The sequence below is a fragment of the Convolutriloba macropyga genome, chromosome 2, assembly GCF_964194025.1.
Source record: "Convolutriloba macropyga chromosome 2, txConMacr16.3, whole genome shotgun sequence".
Lineage (NCBI taxonomy): Eukaryota > Metazoa > Xenacoelomorpha > Acoela > Convolutidae > Convolutriloba > Convolutriloba macropyga.
This window is the reverse complement of record NC_134469.1, coordinates 41,690,430-41,706,825: the sequence shown is the minus strand read 5'-3', so window position 1 is coordinate 41,706,825 and position 16,396 is coordinate 41,690,430. Positions and strand designations below refer to the sequence as shown.

Sequence of the window (16,396 nt, the reverse complement as noted above, 5' to 3'; positions counted from 1 at the left end):
GAAATGACAAATTAGCCGAAACATGTAATATTTAAAAAACTTGCGGCTCAAGTTAAGCGCATCTGCTATTCTCTGTCAGTTTATTTTTTGGTATTATGTGACAATGTTAGAGCAATTCATAAGCCTAGCTGCTCATTTTTGACAAAGTAATAAACAAGATTATAAAAGTCAAAACTTAATCGCAAGATCATGGCTGTGCGTACGGCAGTTCAAATTTTCATTCATATTTTACGTTTCTGTACTAATCTAATTTGGCACAAATTATTATACTTACGAAGCCATCTTGTAGTATGATTATACGATTATGAAATTCGTTCGAATGTAATTTTTTTTTAAAATGTCCATTTAGAGAAAACTAGCTGGTGGTAATTCATAACTTTCTGCGGTGCTTAAATCAAAAAATGTGATACGAATATTTGGAGTTTATTAATTAAAATATTAAGCAGAATTACACCTTTGATGCCTATTTGATAATATATGCAATTAATCAAATTTGTTATTGTTTGCTTTTTGAACTAGCAGTGAGAGAGATCTGTTCATTATAATTTGTGTACGTGGTTAAACCTCGAGTCAAATCAGAGTCAAACTTGAAAACATCACTCGCTCATTCTCTATCTTGGCTCCCCGGCTTAGTTTGTTAGTTAACTGTGCTAGTTAGTAGTTTATTATTATTACCATTATAACCAATATTCCGGATGAGAGTAATGGACTTGTGAACTTTTGTCCATGTGTTCACTCAAAATAATTCAACTACCTCTCAGGTATATTAAATTAATTTCAAATTTCTCCTCAAATGCCTCTCCAATTTTTAGATATAGACCACATTTAATCTCTTCAATCAACACAAATAATTTATTAGCACTGCGCTTACTTTTCTTCATTCTAACTTTGTTTGTCAGCTTTGAATACATATAATTCGTAGATGGGTCAGAAAAACTAGCAAGTTGTACATAAACGCCTGCTGCCTCATTTCCATAATTCTCAATTAAACCAGATGAATCAAGTTGCATTCGTAATTACTAATCTGTGGTAAAAGTTAATAATTAGCCCAATAGAGCTCATACCCTGGCCTGCGTGACGAGTAACAGCGGGTCAGTATTAAGTTGCAGTGAGCAATTTTTGGCTAACGCTCATTTCGGACTTTGTTGATTTTATAGAAAACTTTAGTAAAATTACAACTGCGAAGTATTAATTAGCCCTTTTTGCAAATTTTCAATATCTCAGCTCAAATTGAACCCCGTTTCTCTCTTACACTCATTCTCATAGAAGCTCACGATCATTGAATTACGTTTATAAAGTGCCCATCGAGTTTTGGTTTTGTAAACTAAATGATCTAAGCTTATATACGTATCATATGAGTAACGAACTGTAAAGACTGATCAGAACTGAACTGAACTGCACTGAACAGGAGAGAAGAGTTGTGAACAGACTACGCTCCAAGATCGAAGGAGAGATACAAAATAATGTCGACTACAGTACAGTGAGTCATATTATGTTATAAACTGAAACAAAACCTGATGTGTATGCGGCCACTCACACTAAATAAAGTTAAGGTATTTTTACCTTAACGGAGTTAAGGTAAACCGTTGATAAGGTAAGTTAAAAGTTTACCTCATTTTTACCTTAACTCGAGTTAATCTTAAGTTAGGGTTAGTTAAGGTGAGTTAAGGAAAGGCAAATCTACCTCAACAGTTAAGGTGAGTTAGGATGTTTTTTAAGGTAAAATTACCTTAACTTTATTTAGTGTGCTCTTACTTTTCTAGAAGAGAAGGATGTTTATTTAAAGATCATTCAAAATTGTTGCGGAAACATAATTATCTACTGCAAGACGAGCGGTTATCTTGCAAGATTTTGGACGAAAACTTCAAGGTGATATATATCGACTTATTTCAGATTCGTACATGATCTTGCAAGATAACCATTCTATTTTGATTATAAGGTGGTCAAAAATGCCATCAGAGAAATTGGAACAACCCTAATCTATTACCGACGGCTATCTTGCAAGAGTCTTGTAAGATTACGCACCATATTGCAAGATCTTGCAAGATTCTTGCAAGATATTGCAAGATAGCCGTCGGATATACAAGAACCTTGCAAGCTAAGTGTTGATCTTGTAAGATTCTTGCAAGATAAGGGTCGAACTCTGCAAGATTCTTACAAGAACCATTGCAAGAATCTTTATTGCAAAAATGCCGCATGCTTATTTAAAATAAATGATTCTAGCTGGAAGTTTGTAAACTAATAAACTTATTTTTGTTGCGCATTAGCTATTTTTCACAAACTATAGTTTAGTAGAAGGTATATAACAGTTTAAAACTAAACGAGGAAACGAAGAAAGTGAATTACAATTGCGACGTTTTTTTCTTTCGGATGATTTTATGTGTTCACCGTCTATGAGCTAGTGTTAACACACACTAGCGAATACGATCGAATTTATGCATACTATATTTAACATATGAGAATTAATTTCATATGCCATGTTTTTGTTTACAAATCAAGAACATTGCCTATATTTGCAGAGTCGATTGGCTAAAAAGATTTAATTACAAGTTGCGCAGACCACGGCGCAGACCAGTTCTGTTTCAAACGATCAAAATTGAAAAAAAGGACTCTGATCTCTAAATTGCATCTGGCATACCCACCCATGAATGGTTTATCTGGCTCCATTCATGGAATGCTACGTCCATTGACTTCGTGCGATTTTGCAGGAACATTTTTCACATCCTGCACGCAATTAAATATTTTTCTCAGATACAGATTTACTCAGACGGTTGCATTTCGAACATGCTAAATTTATCCAACTGACAGCATCGTGGTGATATGCATAACGGGTAGTCTTAAAATGACCAAATAGGGAAGAAAAAGGAATCGCAAAACTACAACCCCTGGCTTTTATGCTCAATCCAAGTCGACTACGATTTGGGTGGCCCTCTGGGTCAATTACGGGACCCACTCCGGTCGCACAAATGCCCGCGTTGAAGTTTCCATGATTTCATGCAATGATCATATTTGATTTCCTTCTGTCCGTACCTGATTGCTTGATACAATCTTAGTGTGAAACAAAGAAATCATGTATGCTCGTTGTATGATTAACAAGAATTCTTATATGATTCTAGTATGATTACACAGAATCATGTACATCTTTTTTCCTCCAGTTTACGTTTTCACTTTTATCGATAAGGTACCACTTATGTGATTCCCTGTCATCAGTGTGGTCCACCAAAAGACCCTGAAAAGCAAAATTAATTACAAAGTTGGGTGCTGAATGAAAGAATAAGTCTATCTATACGAATAAATTTTTCATATTCTCTGAAGCCAAATCATACCTAAAAAAACTGATTTACTAGAAACAAAAATGAAAAATCTGTTGTTCGTCTAGCTTTTAAACCATTTTCTAAATACCTATAAATGGCGAAATTATTGTTTAAGCGCACCCAAAAAGTTTTACGATATGTTAAATTTAAATACCCCTGGACTACATTATAGGGCAACTTTTGGCATCAGTAAATGTTATATGTACATTATATGACCTTTTATGATTTGTGAGCATTTATTTTCGATTTCTACTGGAAGTAAAAATTAAAAAGTTTTTCGGCTTTCAAATTTTTTTTGTCTAATTCCTGTATGTTTCTAAGAAATCTTTTATGATCTTTGTATGACTACTAAGAAGTCATGCAAATCATATATAATCTAGTATGATTAATAAAAATCATATATGACCTAGTATTAAATCAAAGAAAGTTTTATGATCTGTGAACTGGGTGTGAATATCCCAAGTTCAGTGGCCTATCATACTAAAAGGTTTCAACATCGACTTTTCTTTTTAAAACAGGAAAATTTATCTGTATGTAGCCCATGATCAGAATTGAATAGTGTAACAGAACTTAATTGTGTGCAGCAAAAAAAAAAGTTCCATTTTGAAATTTCATATTGACATAAAAACATGTTGAGCCCTGTAAGATTTTTAAAATCAATACTTTTATATACGTGGCAAAGTTTTCACTGATCTTTCGAAATCTAGATGAAGTAACGTTTCTGGGTATCGAATAAAAAGTACGAGAAAAAGCATTGAGTATAACGCCATTTATAAGAAAGTTGATCAAATCATATCTCAGTTCGTTTTTATTGAGTTTTTGAATTTCACTTTGTTTAAATTACTTATAATCGGAGATCGGTCAGTGAAATTTATTTGTTGAAAAGCAAAATGATCTGCTTTTTTTTAAAACTCAGCTCTTTTTTTCAAATGTTATTTTTGTTTTGCAAATGGGGCATTTTCGTTGCCCAAAACATCGATCAAAATACTTTTTATCGTAGTTTTTAAATGGTGAAGCAGCGTCCATTTGCACCCCTCCCCATTCACTTCCACCCACCCCCTCCCACATGCTATAGCACATTGTTTGGATTTCATACACTTGGATATACAATTATGCACAAACGGCCTTCAAAAGATATTATATGCGTAGTTGAGTAATTATATGCTTATACATTGCCGCCCCCGTTGATGTATGGCTTCAAAATGTAAATAAAAATTACTTCAGATCATATGTCAGTTGTTTGATAGCATCAACCGCTATTCAATACTGTACAATAAGAAAAATCATATTTGGACCAAGTTTAATCCCTGCAAAGTGGGGCTTGTGAGAGTTCAACTGCCAGTGGCCAAGGCCTCTCGTGTCCCGGTGCACAGGTACATGATGCGTGCTCGTGGAAAGGACGGCAGGCGGGGTGGAGTTGGCTCCTTTCTGCAGGACCATTTCCCAGAGCTTCTGGATTCAGGCTAGCTTGCGTTGATTGGTAGCTTTCTGTGTCTTACTATTGGTCTGTTTGAGAATTTGCCATTTCCTGTTTTGATTTTGGCTGCTCTTACCAAATAGACTTTTACTGTTTATGTTTCATGCACAATTCCCAGAGCCCATGACAAGGGAGGACTGTTGTCATCTGTGATGTACACTAAATCTCCGTTTGTCAGGTTCTGCTTTTCGGCCATATTCGCTGACCTGGTCTGCGAATTCTGCTATGATTTTCTGCAAGTATTGGAAGCGCTTTTTTTGGATCTTGCTCGTCTTTTGTTTTTGGGACTGGGGGAACAACCAAAGGCAATTAACCTTTATGAAAGCCGGTTAATATCATTTTAGGGTTTAATGGATTACTGTCTTTCGCATCACCTGAGACAACTGTGATTGGTCTCGAGTTATGTATAGCTTTGGCTTGTCATAGCATTGTATATACTTCATCCAAATAGAGGTTAGCTTTAGTTCCGATTGTTTTGAACAGCAGTAGCTTCATCGATTTTGACAAATTTGAATTGGTATCTCAAGAAGGTCAGGCTGTTGTTTTGGAACAACCAGGAGACAATGTTCGAGACTTTTTCTGTTCGTTGTTTCTTGCTGATGCGTTGAAAAGTCCTCTGCATTTTGTAGTCGTAGACCTTGATTTCCATACTGCGTGATATGGCATCACAATTTTTTTTCGGGTGGCAGATTATTGTCGCTTTCAGGCACTGGTTCTAAATGTCCTGTCGCTATCACCGCTTGAAAAATTCTGTGTAGTGAATGTCGGCATCTGGGTTTCGTGAAAAGTTGTTGTCATTGCCCAAAAAAGGTGTGAAGGATTTTCGAGATGATTCTCCAATGTCGGGCAACTATTCTTGACTGTCTGGATCGAAAATGGCTTCATGTTGGTCAATTTGTAGTCGAACTTGAGGCTCTCCATTTTGACCATATGTTATTGTTGTGTCATAGTGATTAATGCATGTCAATTCGTTTGGAGTGCACATGGCTGGAGGAGCTGCTGGAACATCTTCAATTTCACAAAATTTGGCAGAGGTCTTGATTTTGTTGACAAGAAGGCATATTGCATTCGAACTTGCATTACATTTGTCTGCTTATTCTGGGCTAGCTAGTCTTGAAGCTGTCCAACCTAGCGTAATTTCTGTGAGGCATAAAGAATCTTGTCTCATTTTCCGTCCTTTTCATTACCTGTGTGTATGCAGAAATACCGAATAGTATGTCTACACTTGGCCTGGTTGCCAAAATTGACCATCAGCCAAATGGTAATGGACCAAGTCTGCGGATTCAGTTTCTGAAATTCTCTGATTAAGATTTTCGCTGGCTGTAATTCTCTTCAGCACTATGCAGTTGAGATTAAAATTTTCCCCTGTTTTGGGAATAATTTTAAATTTGAGTGAACCGTTGACTGGCATTGAAGCTTTCTGGTTGACCCCTATGATTCTCTCATTCCCAGTGTTGATTCTATTCCCAGTGTTTTGCAGGCTTTTGCTGTAATTGCATTGATACCGGCTCCTGTGTCTAACAAAGCTCTTAGGTTGTGGATTTGTTCGTTTCTATTAATTATTTGAACGCGAGCAGTTGGTAAGACAGTCATTTGGGAAGGTGTTTGAGTCAAATTACAAGCATGTGTGCCTGGTGTAGCATTGAAATCCTCATGTAGAAATGTATGATGCTTACCCTGACAAGTTTTGCATCTAGACTGTGACGAGTATTGATCGCTTTCGTGATTGAATCTCAAACAATTTTGGCATGTCTTTCTGGCGCCTATGGCAGACTGTTTAGCTTTCGCTGAAAGGTCCTTGATTTTCCAGCAAGCTCATGGAGCATTGCGTTCCAAGCACTGGGTCATAACACGGATGTTTGAAGCCTTGCTTCGATCGGTCATCCCGTCCTTTAACGTGCAGTTGTTTAGGCGGAATGGAATCGTTTAGCATTTCCATCGATCTTAATGTGTTGTGTGGAAAAGTCATCAGGTCATCAAATTTAAGAATTTCAGTGCCTTCATTTTTGAGTTCCCATGCCTTCTGGGATTCGACATCCAATTTTATGAAAAGAAGGTAGTGCCACATGTCGTTATCTATTTGTCGGCCAAGTGAGTGAATGGACTGAGTTACTTCATTGAACGTACTGTGTAGCAGAAGAAATTGGCGCTTTTTCTCCTCTCACAGGCTTTAAGTCAACTGCCCTAGCTTGCAAAATGCGTAGAATTATGCAATTGTTTTTGTATCGCTGCTCCTGTAGATTTCTTGCCGTCTCGTAGTTGATGTCAGTTGATGATAGGTTTTTATTAGTTTTTCAGGGGGACCTGATAAGCATTTTTTAAATAGAAAAGTTGTTGGCTCCTTGACAATTTTGTTCTGAGGTGCACGGCTGTATCGAGTTGATCGATAACGGCTATCCATTCAGTGAATTTGCCGTCGAATTTTGATAGCTGTATCTGTGGTAGCTTTGCAACTCTCAGCTGGTTCTGTGTTGCATCTCCGGAAGACGTAATCATAGTCACGTTTCCGGCTCAACTTTGTCTGTGGTATTTCCCAATAGAGATAGTTTTTTGCGGACCACTGTGTGCTTGTTTTTAATAAGATCGATTTCTGTATCGTACTGCTCCTCCTGAACTGTTTGAAGCATTCAGTAGCTTCGGAGTGTGCCAATCTGAGCACGTCTTCGTTAAATGGCTCGCTAATTCTATCCCTTTCATCAAAGATCTTGTTAAGCTGTCGTGAATCGGCACGCCTCCTTCTGGAACTTGTCTCTGTAAACGCTTCTTGGCTCATTTTGCCCGCGGACCAGAATAATGTACGTTCGCGACAGCTGTTTAATATGCAAGTAAAGAATTGAATTAAATATTCAATTGAATGACTTTTGAATCAAGAGGAATTAACAGCTAAAAACAAAGAAACTGAATTTTATGCGAGAAATTATGCGTGTTATTAGACATTTGAACAAAGTTCAGCCTTAGTGAATAAATCAGTCATTACATGCGTTGTTGAGTAATTATATGTTTATACACTGGTTATATTGCACTGGGGGGCAACAACAGAAAAGATGCTCTGTTCTGGTAATCAAAGTAACGTGAAGAAAGTTTCTTGCCTTCTTATGGAAAGAATAGTTTGAAATTATTCTATAACAGTACATGAAATAGTTATGTAACAAATTCCGTGGTTCACTTTTGCTTAGTGACTCGTAGGACTGGTATTGCAGAATTACTAACGAAATTATGGATATCTAGTTCGTTAATCTCTTTTATCAGCTTTGCTAATCAAACTAGACTGAAGTTAAGCTCTATTTTTTCCGTTTGCTTCTAACCCATTTTCCAACCATTAGTTTGATTTTCTAAAATCCGTTTGTTAAAAAGCAACCAAATTTTTAAATTTAAATTATGGGTATATTCTGTTTTGCCCCCCCCCCCAGCTTAGTGAGCATGTATCTTTACGCCCCCCCCCCCCCCCCGACGCACGTGCTCTCTTCTTACATAGTAATGTGCTATATAACAACATATAATTTGTAACTGGGGGGCGTAAAAACACGGGGGGCAGAAACAGAATAGATCCTAAATTAAACATCCTGTGAACGTTTTATAAATTTCTCCATTGTTGCAACTGTCATGTGTCGTACGAAGATGTCTTTGCTATTGAATAAAGCTCAATCTTATTAAAGAGTATCGCGACATTTCCCTTCTCTGAATTTGAACTGATTGTCAAAAAGCCACCAAGGTTAAATATGGCTTTAAACTTTTATACAACCATATACCGTGCAAACATGGCCCGAAGTTCCTAAATTGCTCATCATACAGCCATTCCCATTATTTCATTAAATGGAGAGGTCGGTATGGGGAGGGGGAGGGGGATGCTAGGAGTCAGTCTGAAAAAATAAATTTTTGTCAGGGATTATCAGTCCATAGCTGCACCTATCTACAGAAGTTCGTTACCGAACTTCTAGTAGTAAACGAGCAGTTCCTGGGATCACCACTGGCATTCTGCCGGGTTCGGAATCTCAAAAGATCATATCGTGTAACCTAGTGTTCAAAATCGCCACCTCGGGGTACAAACAAACTTAGAAACTGTTAGTAGGGAAATAGTTGCATACCAAAAACTTAGCTCCCTGGCATTGTTGGTTGCGTCATTGGCATTTTTTTTGGGGTCATGAGTGCCCAAAGGTTTATTATCGGAGTCCATCAAAACCGACTGAAGTGGTTTGCAAGGTTCCTAAATGTCTTTGGTTATCATATAATAATCATTTCAGACTCGTAGAGCTTCTCAAAAGTTTAAGTTTCTGGTTGTCGTTACTTGGGTTGTTAAACGACAACTTCCGTTTGGGATTGGAAGTTTAATAATTCATCAATCAAAATCCATTAAAATTCGGATCCCCTATCACTCTAAGAATCATAAGGCTACTGCTTGGTCGCTTTTCCTCAAAAGCGCCAAAATGCATATTTGATTACTTGCGCTCAAAAGAAATAACGTTCATTGTTCAATTCTCTTCTAATTATAATGGAAAGAATAGTTTGAAATTATTCTATAACAGTACATTAAATAGTTATGTAACAAATTCCGTGGTTCACTTTTGCTTAGTGACTCGTAGGACTGGTCTTGCAGAATTAATAACGAAATTATGGATATCTAGTTCGACAATCTCTTTTATCAGCTTTGCTAATCAAACTAGACTGAAGCTAAGCTCTACTTTTTTCCGTTTGCTTCTAACCCACTTTCCAACCATTAGTTTGATTTCCTAAAATCCGTTTGTTAAAAAGCAACCAAATTTTTAAATTTAAATTAAGGGTATATTCTGTTTTGCCCCCACCCCCAGCTTAGTGGGCATATATTTTTTCGCCCCCCCCCCGACGCACGTGCTGTTTTCTTACATAGTAACGTGCTATATAACAACATATAATTTGTAACTGTGGGGCGTAAAAACACGGGGGGAAGAAACAGAATAGATCCTAAATTAAACATCCTGTGATCGTTTTATAAATTTCGCCATTGTTGCAACTGTCATGTGTCGTGCGAAGATGTCTTTGCTATTGAATAAAGCTCAATCTTATTAAAGAGTATCGCGACATTTCCATTCTCTGAATTTGAATTGATTTTCAAAAAGCCACCAAGGTTAAAGATGGCTTTAAACGTTTATACAACCATATACCGTGTAAACATGGCCCGAAGTTCCTAAATTGCTCATCATGCAGCCATTCCCATTATTTCATTAAATGGAGAGCTCGGTATGGGGAGGGGGAGGGGGTGCTAGGAGTCAGTCTGAAAAAAACACTTTGTCAGGGATTATCAGTCCATAGCTGCACTTATCTACAGAAGTTCGTTACCGAACTTCTAGTAGTAAACGAGCCGGGTTCGGAATCTCAAAAAATATCATATCGTGTAACCTAGTGTTCAAAATCGCCACCTCGGGTACAAACTGTTAGTAGGGAAATAGTTGCATACCAAAAACTTAGCTCCCTGGCATTATTGGTTGCCAGTCATTTGCGTTTTAAATTTTTCTGGAGTCATGAGTGCCCAAAGGTTAATTATCGGAGTCCATCAAAACCGGCTGAAGTAGTTTGTAAGGTCCCTAAATGTCTTTGGTAATCATATAATAACCATTTTAGACTCATAGAGCTTCTCAAAATTTTAAGTTTCTTGTTGTCGTTACTCGGGTTGTTAAACGCCAACTTCCGTTTGGGATTGGAAGTTTAATAATTCATCAATCGAAATCCATTAAAATTCGAATCCCCTATCCCTCTGAGAATCATAAGGCTACTGCTTGGTCGTTTTTCCTCAAAAGCGCCAAAATGCATTTTTGATTACTTGCGCACAAAAGAAATAACGTTCATTGTTCAATTCTCTTCTAATTATAATGGAAAGAATAGTTTGAAATTATTCTATAACAGTACATTAAATAGTTATGTAACAAATTCCGTGGTTCACTTTTGCTTAGTGACTCGTAGGACTGGTCTTGCAGAATTAATAACGAAATTATGGATATCTAGTTCGACAATCTCTTTTATCAGCTTTGCTAATCAAACTAGACTGAAGCTAAGCTCTACTTTTTTCCGTTTGCTTCTAACCCACTTTCCAACCATTAGTTTGATTTCCTAAAATCCGTTTGTTAAAAAGCAACCAAATTTTTAAATTTAAATTAAGGGTATATTCTGTTTTGCCCCCGCCCCCAGCTTAGTGGGCATATATTTTTTCGCCCCCCCCCCCCCCGACGCACGTGCTGTTTTCTTACATAGTAACGTGCTATATAACAACATATAATTTGTAACTGGGGGGCGTAAAAACACGGGGGGCAGAAACAGAATAGATCCTAAATTAAACATCCTGTGATCGTTTTATAAATTTCGCCATTGTTGCAACTGTCATGTGTCGTACGAAGATGTCTTTGCTATTGAATAAAGCTCAATCTTATTAAAGAGTATCGCGACATTTCCATTCTCTGAATTTGAATTGATTTTCAAAAAGCCACCAAGGTTAAAGATGGCTTTAAACTTTTATACAACCATATACCGTGTAAACATGGCCCGAAGTTCCTAAATTGCTCATCATGCAGCCATTCCCATTATTTCATTAAATGGAGAGCTCGGTATGGGGAGGGGGAGGGGGTGCTAGGAGTCAGTCTGAAAAAAAACACTTTGTCAGGGATTATCAGTCCATAGCTGCACTTATCTACAGAAGTTCGTTACCGAACTTCTAGTAGTAAACGAGCCGGGTTCGGAATCTCAAAAAATATCATATCGTGTAACCTGGTGTTCAAAATCGCCACCTCGGGTACAAACTGTTAGTAGGGAAATAGTTGCATACCAAAAACTTAGCTCCCTGGCATTATTGGTTGCCAGTCATTTGCGTTTTAAATTTTTCTGGAGTCATGAGTGCCCAAAGGTTAATTATCGGAGTCCATCAAAACCGGCTGAAGTAGTTTGTAAGGTCCCTAAATGTCTTTGGTAATCATATAATAACCATTTTAGACTCATAGAGCTTCTCAAAATTTTAAGTTTCTTGTTGTCGTTACTCGGGTTGTTAAACGCCAACTTCCGTTTGGGATTGGAAGTTTAATAATTCATCAATCGAAATCCATTAAAATTCGAATCCCCTATCCCTCTAAGAATCATAAGGCTACTGCTTGGTCGTTTTTCCTCAAAAGCGCCAAAATGCATATTTGATTACTTGCGCTCAAAAGAAATAACGTTCATTGTTCTATTCTCTTGTTATTATAACTAGGTTTTTTTAGATTGCTTCTTTTTTAGACTCATTTTGCTGACTCGTCTGGACTCGTCCGTATGTTTCCTTTCTTTGAGAAATTTTATCAGTTTGAGATATTCGGTTCCAGCTTTTTGAAGAGATGATTTTATTTTCATTGAAATGCGTGAGGACCTGTTGGTTGTGGTGAACGAAGGCTGTGCTTTATTTTTTTAATATACTAAACTTAATTTTTGAAACAAATTTATTTTCAAATGGGAAATTTCGAAATTTTGGATTGAAATTCGTCGTGGTGAGTGGAGCATTCATTTATACATCGGCAAATTCAAACAGTAATCATTGTCTGAAAATATGTTTTTGGATTTTTGACCAGTTGATTTAATATGAAAAAGGAAGTGAAAAGATAGTGAATTTGAAGCTGTAATCTGTACGCTTTATTCGTTGTCATCCGGTATTTTTGGTTGATTGCTTTTGCTTAGGAATTCAGCTGAATGGATTTTTAGAAAAAATTTTGGGGCATCATTTTTTTTACTCGTCGTTGGTGCAAGTTAAGTTTACGTGACTCTGCTTGACGTCATTGATAACTTCTGGCGTTGCGGTTTGAGATATTAAGTCAAAATTTTGAAGTTGCATGTGCCAAAATATTTTGTGGGGGGGGGGGGCTATAATGTGAAAGGCCCAAATTACCTCAGCTTTTGCTCATTTGTTGATCTGATGGGAAGTTGTACCTAACCATTTCAGAGATGTTTAATTTGTTGTTTCAGTACTTAAGCTTTCCCTGCTTTTTTATTGCTGCATTACTTTTTTCTTCAACAAAAATCAGAGTTATATAAGCGGAGCGAGTTTTAGTACGTCTTACGCGCCCAATTTTTCTCTCCCAAAAAATGTTTCAATAGTTTGCGGCCTTAAAAGTGAAAAACTGTTCCCTAAAATGGCTAAACTACTCCAGGGATTCTCTATATACATATGAAGCCTTTTAATAGGAAATAAAGTCACCAAAATAGACCCCCATTACTTATACGCTACGTGTGCTTTTAAAAAACTAATGGGGTCCGTGGAAATATTCGTCCTTGAGTTTTTTCATATCTCAAATTAAGTGATTTTTTTTGTGGGGGTTTATTGAAACAGCTGTATATCGGCCAATTGTTTGATACCATAAACTTTACAGAGTCGGCTTTGCCGATCATACTATCAAAAACAGACGAACTATTTTTCGAAGATCAAACGAGTCAAACTTGATAATGTATGGTGCCAAAAGCTAAAGATCTGAGCTACAAACGACGCCTTTAGCGTCAGAAATTAAATATATTTAATTAGTATTAATTGTATTTATCGGTGTTATCGGCTGTAGAATACATAGAGGCGCCTTGCTCTCGAACTAATGCGTGTGCAAAGTTGTTCAAAACCGCCAAGCAAATCCGCTATTATGTTTTTATTGCTAACAAAAATTTTATTTGAGTAAGAGACATTTCTAATGAACATACGACTCATTAGCTGTATAAGCGACCCATAAGATCTCTTTTGGTCCAGATTCAGATTATGCTCTGTAAGCTGTGTTAGTTTGTTGAGTGCATGGCCGGATTTTACGTTGACCAGATCCGTATATGCCATATATGGATAATACTTGGCTATCGGTTTTTTAAGAAATTGCAATTCAGCTAACAAAGCCAATTTCTAAAATTTTATACAGAGTTCGAGCAAAATCTAGCAACATAAGAAAACAATTGATTTTATGCAGAAAATATTAGTTGCTTTTCTCTGCAGAGATTGACAAGAAGTATTAGTGAGTCATTTTCGAAATCCTCTGTTTCGACGCCGTTGATCCTAATTGAGAGGCAGATAATTTACTACTTCTAAAATTGTTTGCCTTTTCATTGTTTATAGAAAGCCCAGACTGGACCCACAGACAAATGGCACTGAATCGTGGATTTTCAATTCTGCATTTTTACTCTGCCTAGTATCATGATCACGTCCGTGCCTCATCAGATTGTGTACGCGCCTCATCAGATTTTTGCACAGCAGCTTGTCTGCAATATTCAAAAATTGTTTTTTTAGCAAATTGTAATTTTTGCGGGTTTATAAATGTCTTCACTGATATTTTGCACGTTTCTTTCTTGTAACGTGACAATAAAGTGTATTCCTCAAGGATATGCAATATTATGATTTCATATTATGAAATTACGTTTTTGTTTTTTAAGAAATGTTTAAGGGCTCCTTTTGAAATGATTTTTGATTTGCCGTTTTATTCACGCAGTGGAGCAACCAACAAAATAATTGATTTACCAGAACAATAATGTTGCAAATTTCATTATTAGTTCGAATGAATGTGCGAAATTCGCTGTGTTTTTGGAGTAAAATTTAGCGTGCACAATGTGATGTTGAACTGGAAAGAAGTAGTTAGTTACAGCCATCACTATCTAATATACTGCATAATTGTATATATTACTGCAGTAAGCCGACAAGCAAAATTTTAGCTCTGGCTGCTCAAGAAGTATTGCTATGTATTTAGCCTGCGAGTTCAGCTGAGATTTTTGTTATTTGCGGCTTTCGCTCTGATGCTGGGCTTGAATTGCCAGCCAGTGGATTCTATCCTCGCAGAGATGGAAAAAGTGCTTCTTTTACAAATGCACTGCTTGTTATAGTGCTAATTTATAGGGCTTGCTACCTGGAATAGCTTGATTAGTTGATTCACTATGTCGAGACATATACTAAGGAAAAAGTACGGTAGGATTGCATCAGATAGCACTAAAAATTTTGGCTTTGGTATATATAGCACTAGTACATATCACCCCAGTTTTGAGAAAGTTCAGTTTTTTTCTGTGATTAGAATTTCTTCTATGGTTGATACAGATGTCTTTCTCTTCTTGTATCGCTGTGTTACATCCGTGTTTTGTGTTTTGTGACACAGCTGCCAAGGCAATAATTAAACAATTTTTAGGTACCAATTCGCGGCAAATATATGCCTTACCAAAAGGCCATTTTAGACAAACAAATAAAAGCAACAATCGTTTTGGCATTTCTAATAATAAACAAATATCTGAGTTATAAATGGAAGATCGTAGTCCGAAGTCTGAAAGATAACTATTGATAAGAACGGAAGCAACAAAACATTCATCCCTCCGGAGAAAAAGAGGAAAAGAAAATAGTGGTAACAGCTAACGAAAGGCTGAAAGTCTGAGTTTTAAGGTGTATTTTTTTGCTGATGGGCGCACCAGATTTTAGAGTAAAAATGAGACGTTGACTTGCAGTTTAATATGTTACAGCTATCATTATCTAATATAGCGCATAATTTTATGTGTGACTGCAGTAAGCAAACAAGCAAAATATTACCTCTGTCTGCTCAAGCATTATAGCTATGTATTTAGCCTCAGAGCTCAGATGAGTTTGTTATTTGTGGCTATTGCTCTGCTGCTGGACTTAAATTGCCAGCCAGTAGATTATACCCTCGCAGAGATGAAAAAAGTGCTTCTTTTACAAATTCACTGCTTCTTGTGCTGATTTATACGGTTTGCCAGCTGGCATTGATTGATTAGTTGATTCACTATTTTGACATTTACTAAAGCAAAAGTACGGTAGGATTGCATCAGATAGCACTAAAAAATTTGAATTTGTTATTGTATATAGTGGCACTACTACATTTCACTGCGGTTTTGAGATATTTTAAAGTTTTTTTTCTATGTGTGATTATGATTTCTTCTTTGGTTGATACAGATCTTCTCTTCTTGTATTGGCATGTTTCATCCGGTTTTTTTGTTTTGTTGATACAGCTGCCAAGGCGAAAATGCAATAATCTTCCTTCATCAATCGTTGGCAAAAATCTGGCTCACCAATAGGCCGTTTTAGACGAACAGGTAAAATCAACGATCGCGTTGGCCTTTTCAATAATGAACAAATATCTGCGTTATAAATGGAAGATCGGAGTCCGAAATCAGAAAAATAACTATTGATAAGACCGAATGCATTGAAAAACTCATCCCTCTGGAGAGAAAGAAGAAAAGAAAATAGTGGTAACAGTTCAACGAAAGAAAGAATCGCAGTTTTATGGTGTGAGTTTTTTTCTGCTCGGATTGAAAATTAGCCTGCGTAATGAGATGTTGAATTGGAATTAAATAGTTGATGACAGTCATCACTATCTAATATAACGCATAACTGTATGAGGGAGTGCAGTAAGCGAACAAGCAAAATATTAGCTCTGGCTGCTCAAGCAATGTAGCTATGTTTTTAGCCTCTGAGCTCAGATGAGTTTGTTATTTGTGGCTATTGCTCTGCTGCTGGACTTAATTTGCCAGCCAGTAGATTATACCCTCGCAGAGATGAAAAAAGTGCTTATTTTACAATTTCACTGCTTCTTGTAGTGCTGATTTATACGGTTTGCCAGCTGGCATTGATTGATTAGTTGATTCACTCTTTTGACATTTA

General features: G+C 36.8%; 1 protein-coding gene across 3 annotated transcripts in view; it reads left to right on the top strand.

The window, feature by feature from the left end:
- The first annotated feature begins 490 nt into the window (after positions 1 to 490).
- The window catches only part of LOC142358673 (uncharacterized), a 39,515-nt gene continuing 23,609 nt past the window's right edge, over positions 491 to 16,396 (top strand). The window contains exons 1-2 of one of the 3 annotated variants that reach the window (XM_075410172.1): positions 492 to 761; positions 1,409 to 1,480. In XM_075410172.1, the coding sequence (XP_075266287.1) occupies positions 1,464 to 1,480 (17 nt within the window). In that variant the 5' untranslated portion in view covers positions 492 to 761; positions 1,409 to 1,463. Of the gene's footprint in view, positions 1,481 to 16,396 lie in introns of all 3 variants that reach the window. The other 2 variants (XM_075410170.1, XM_075410171.1) reach the window with 2 other exon arrangements.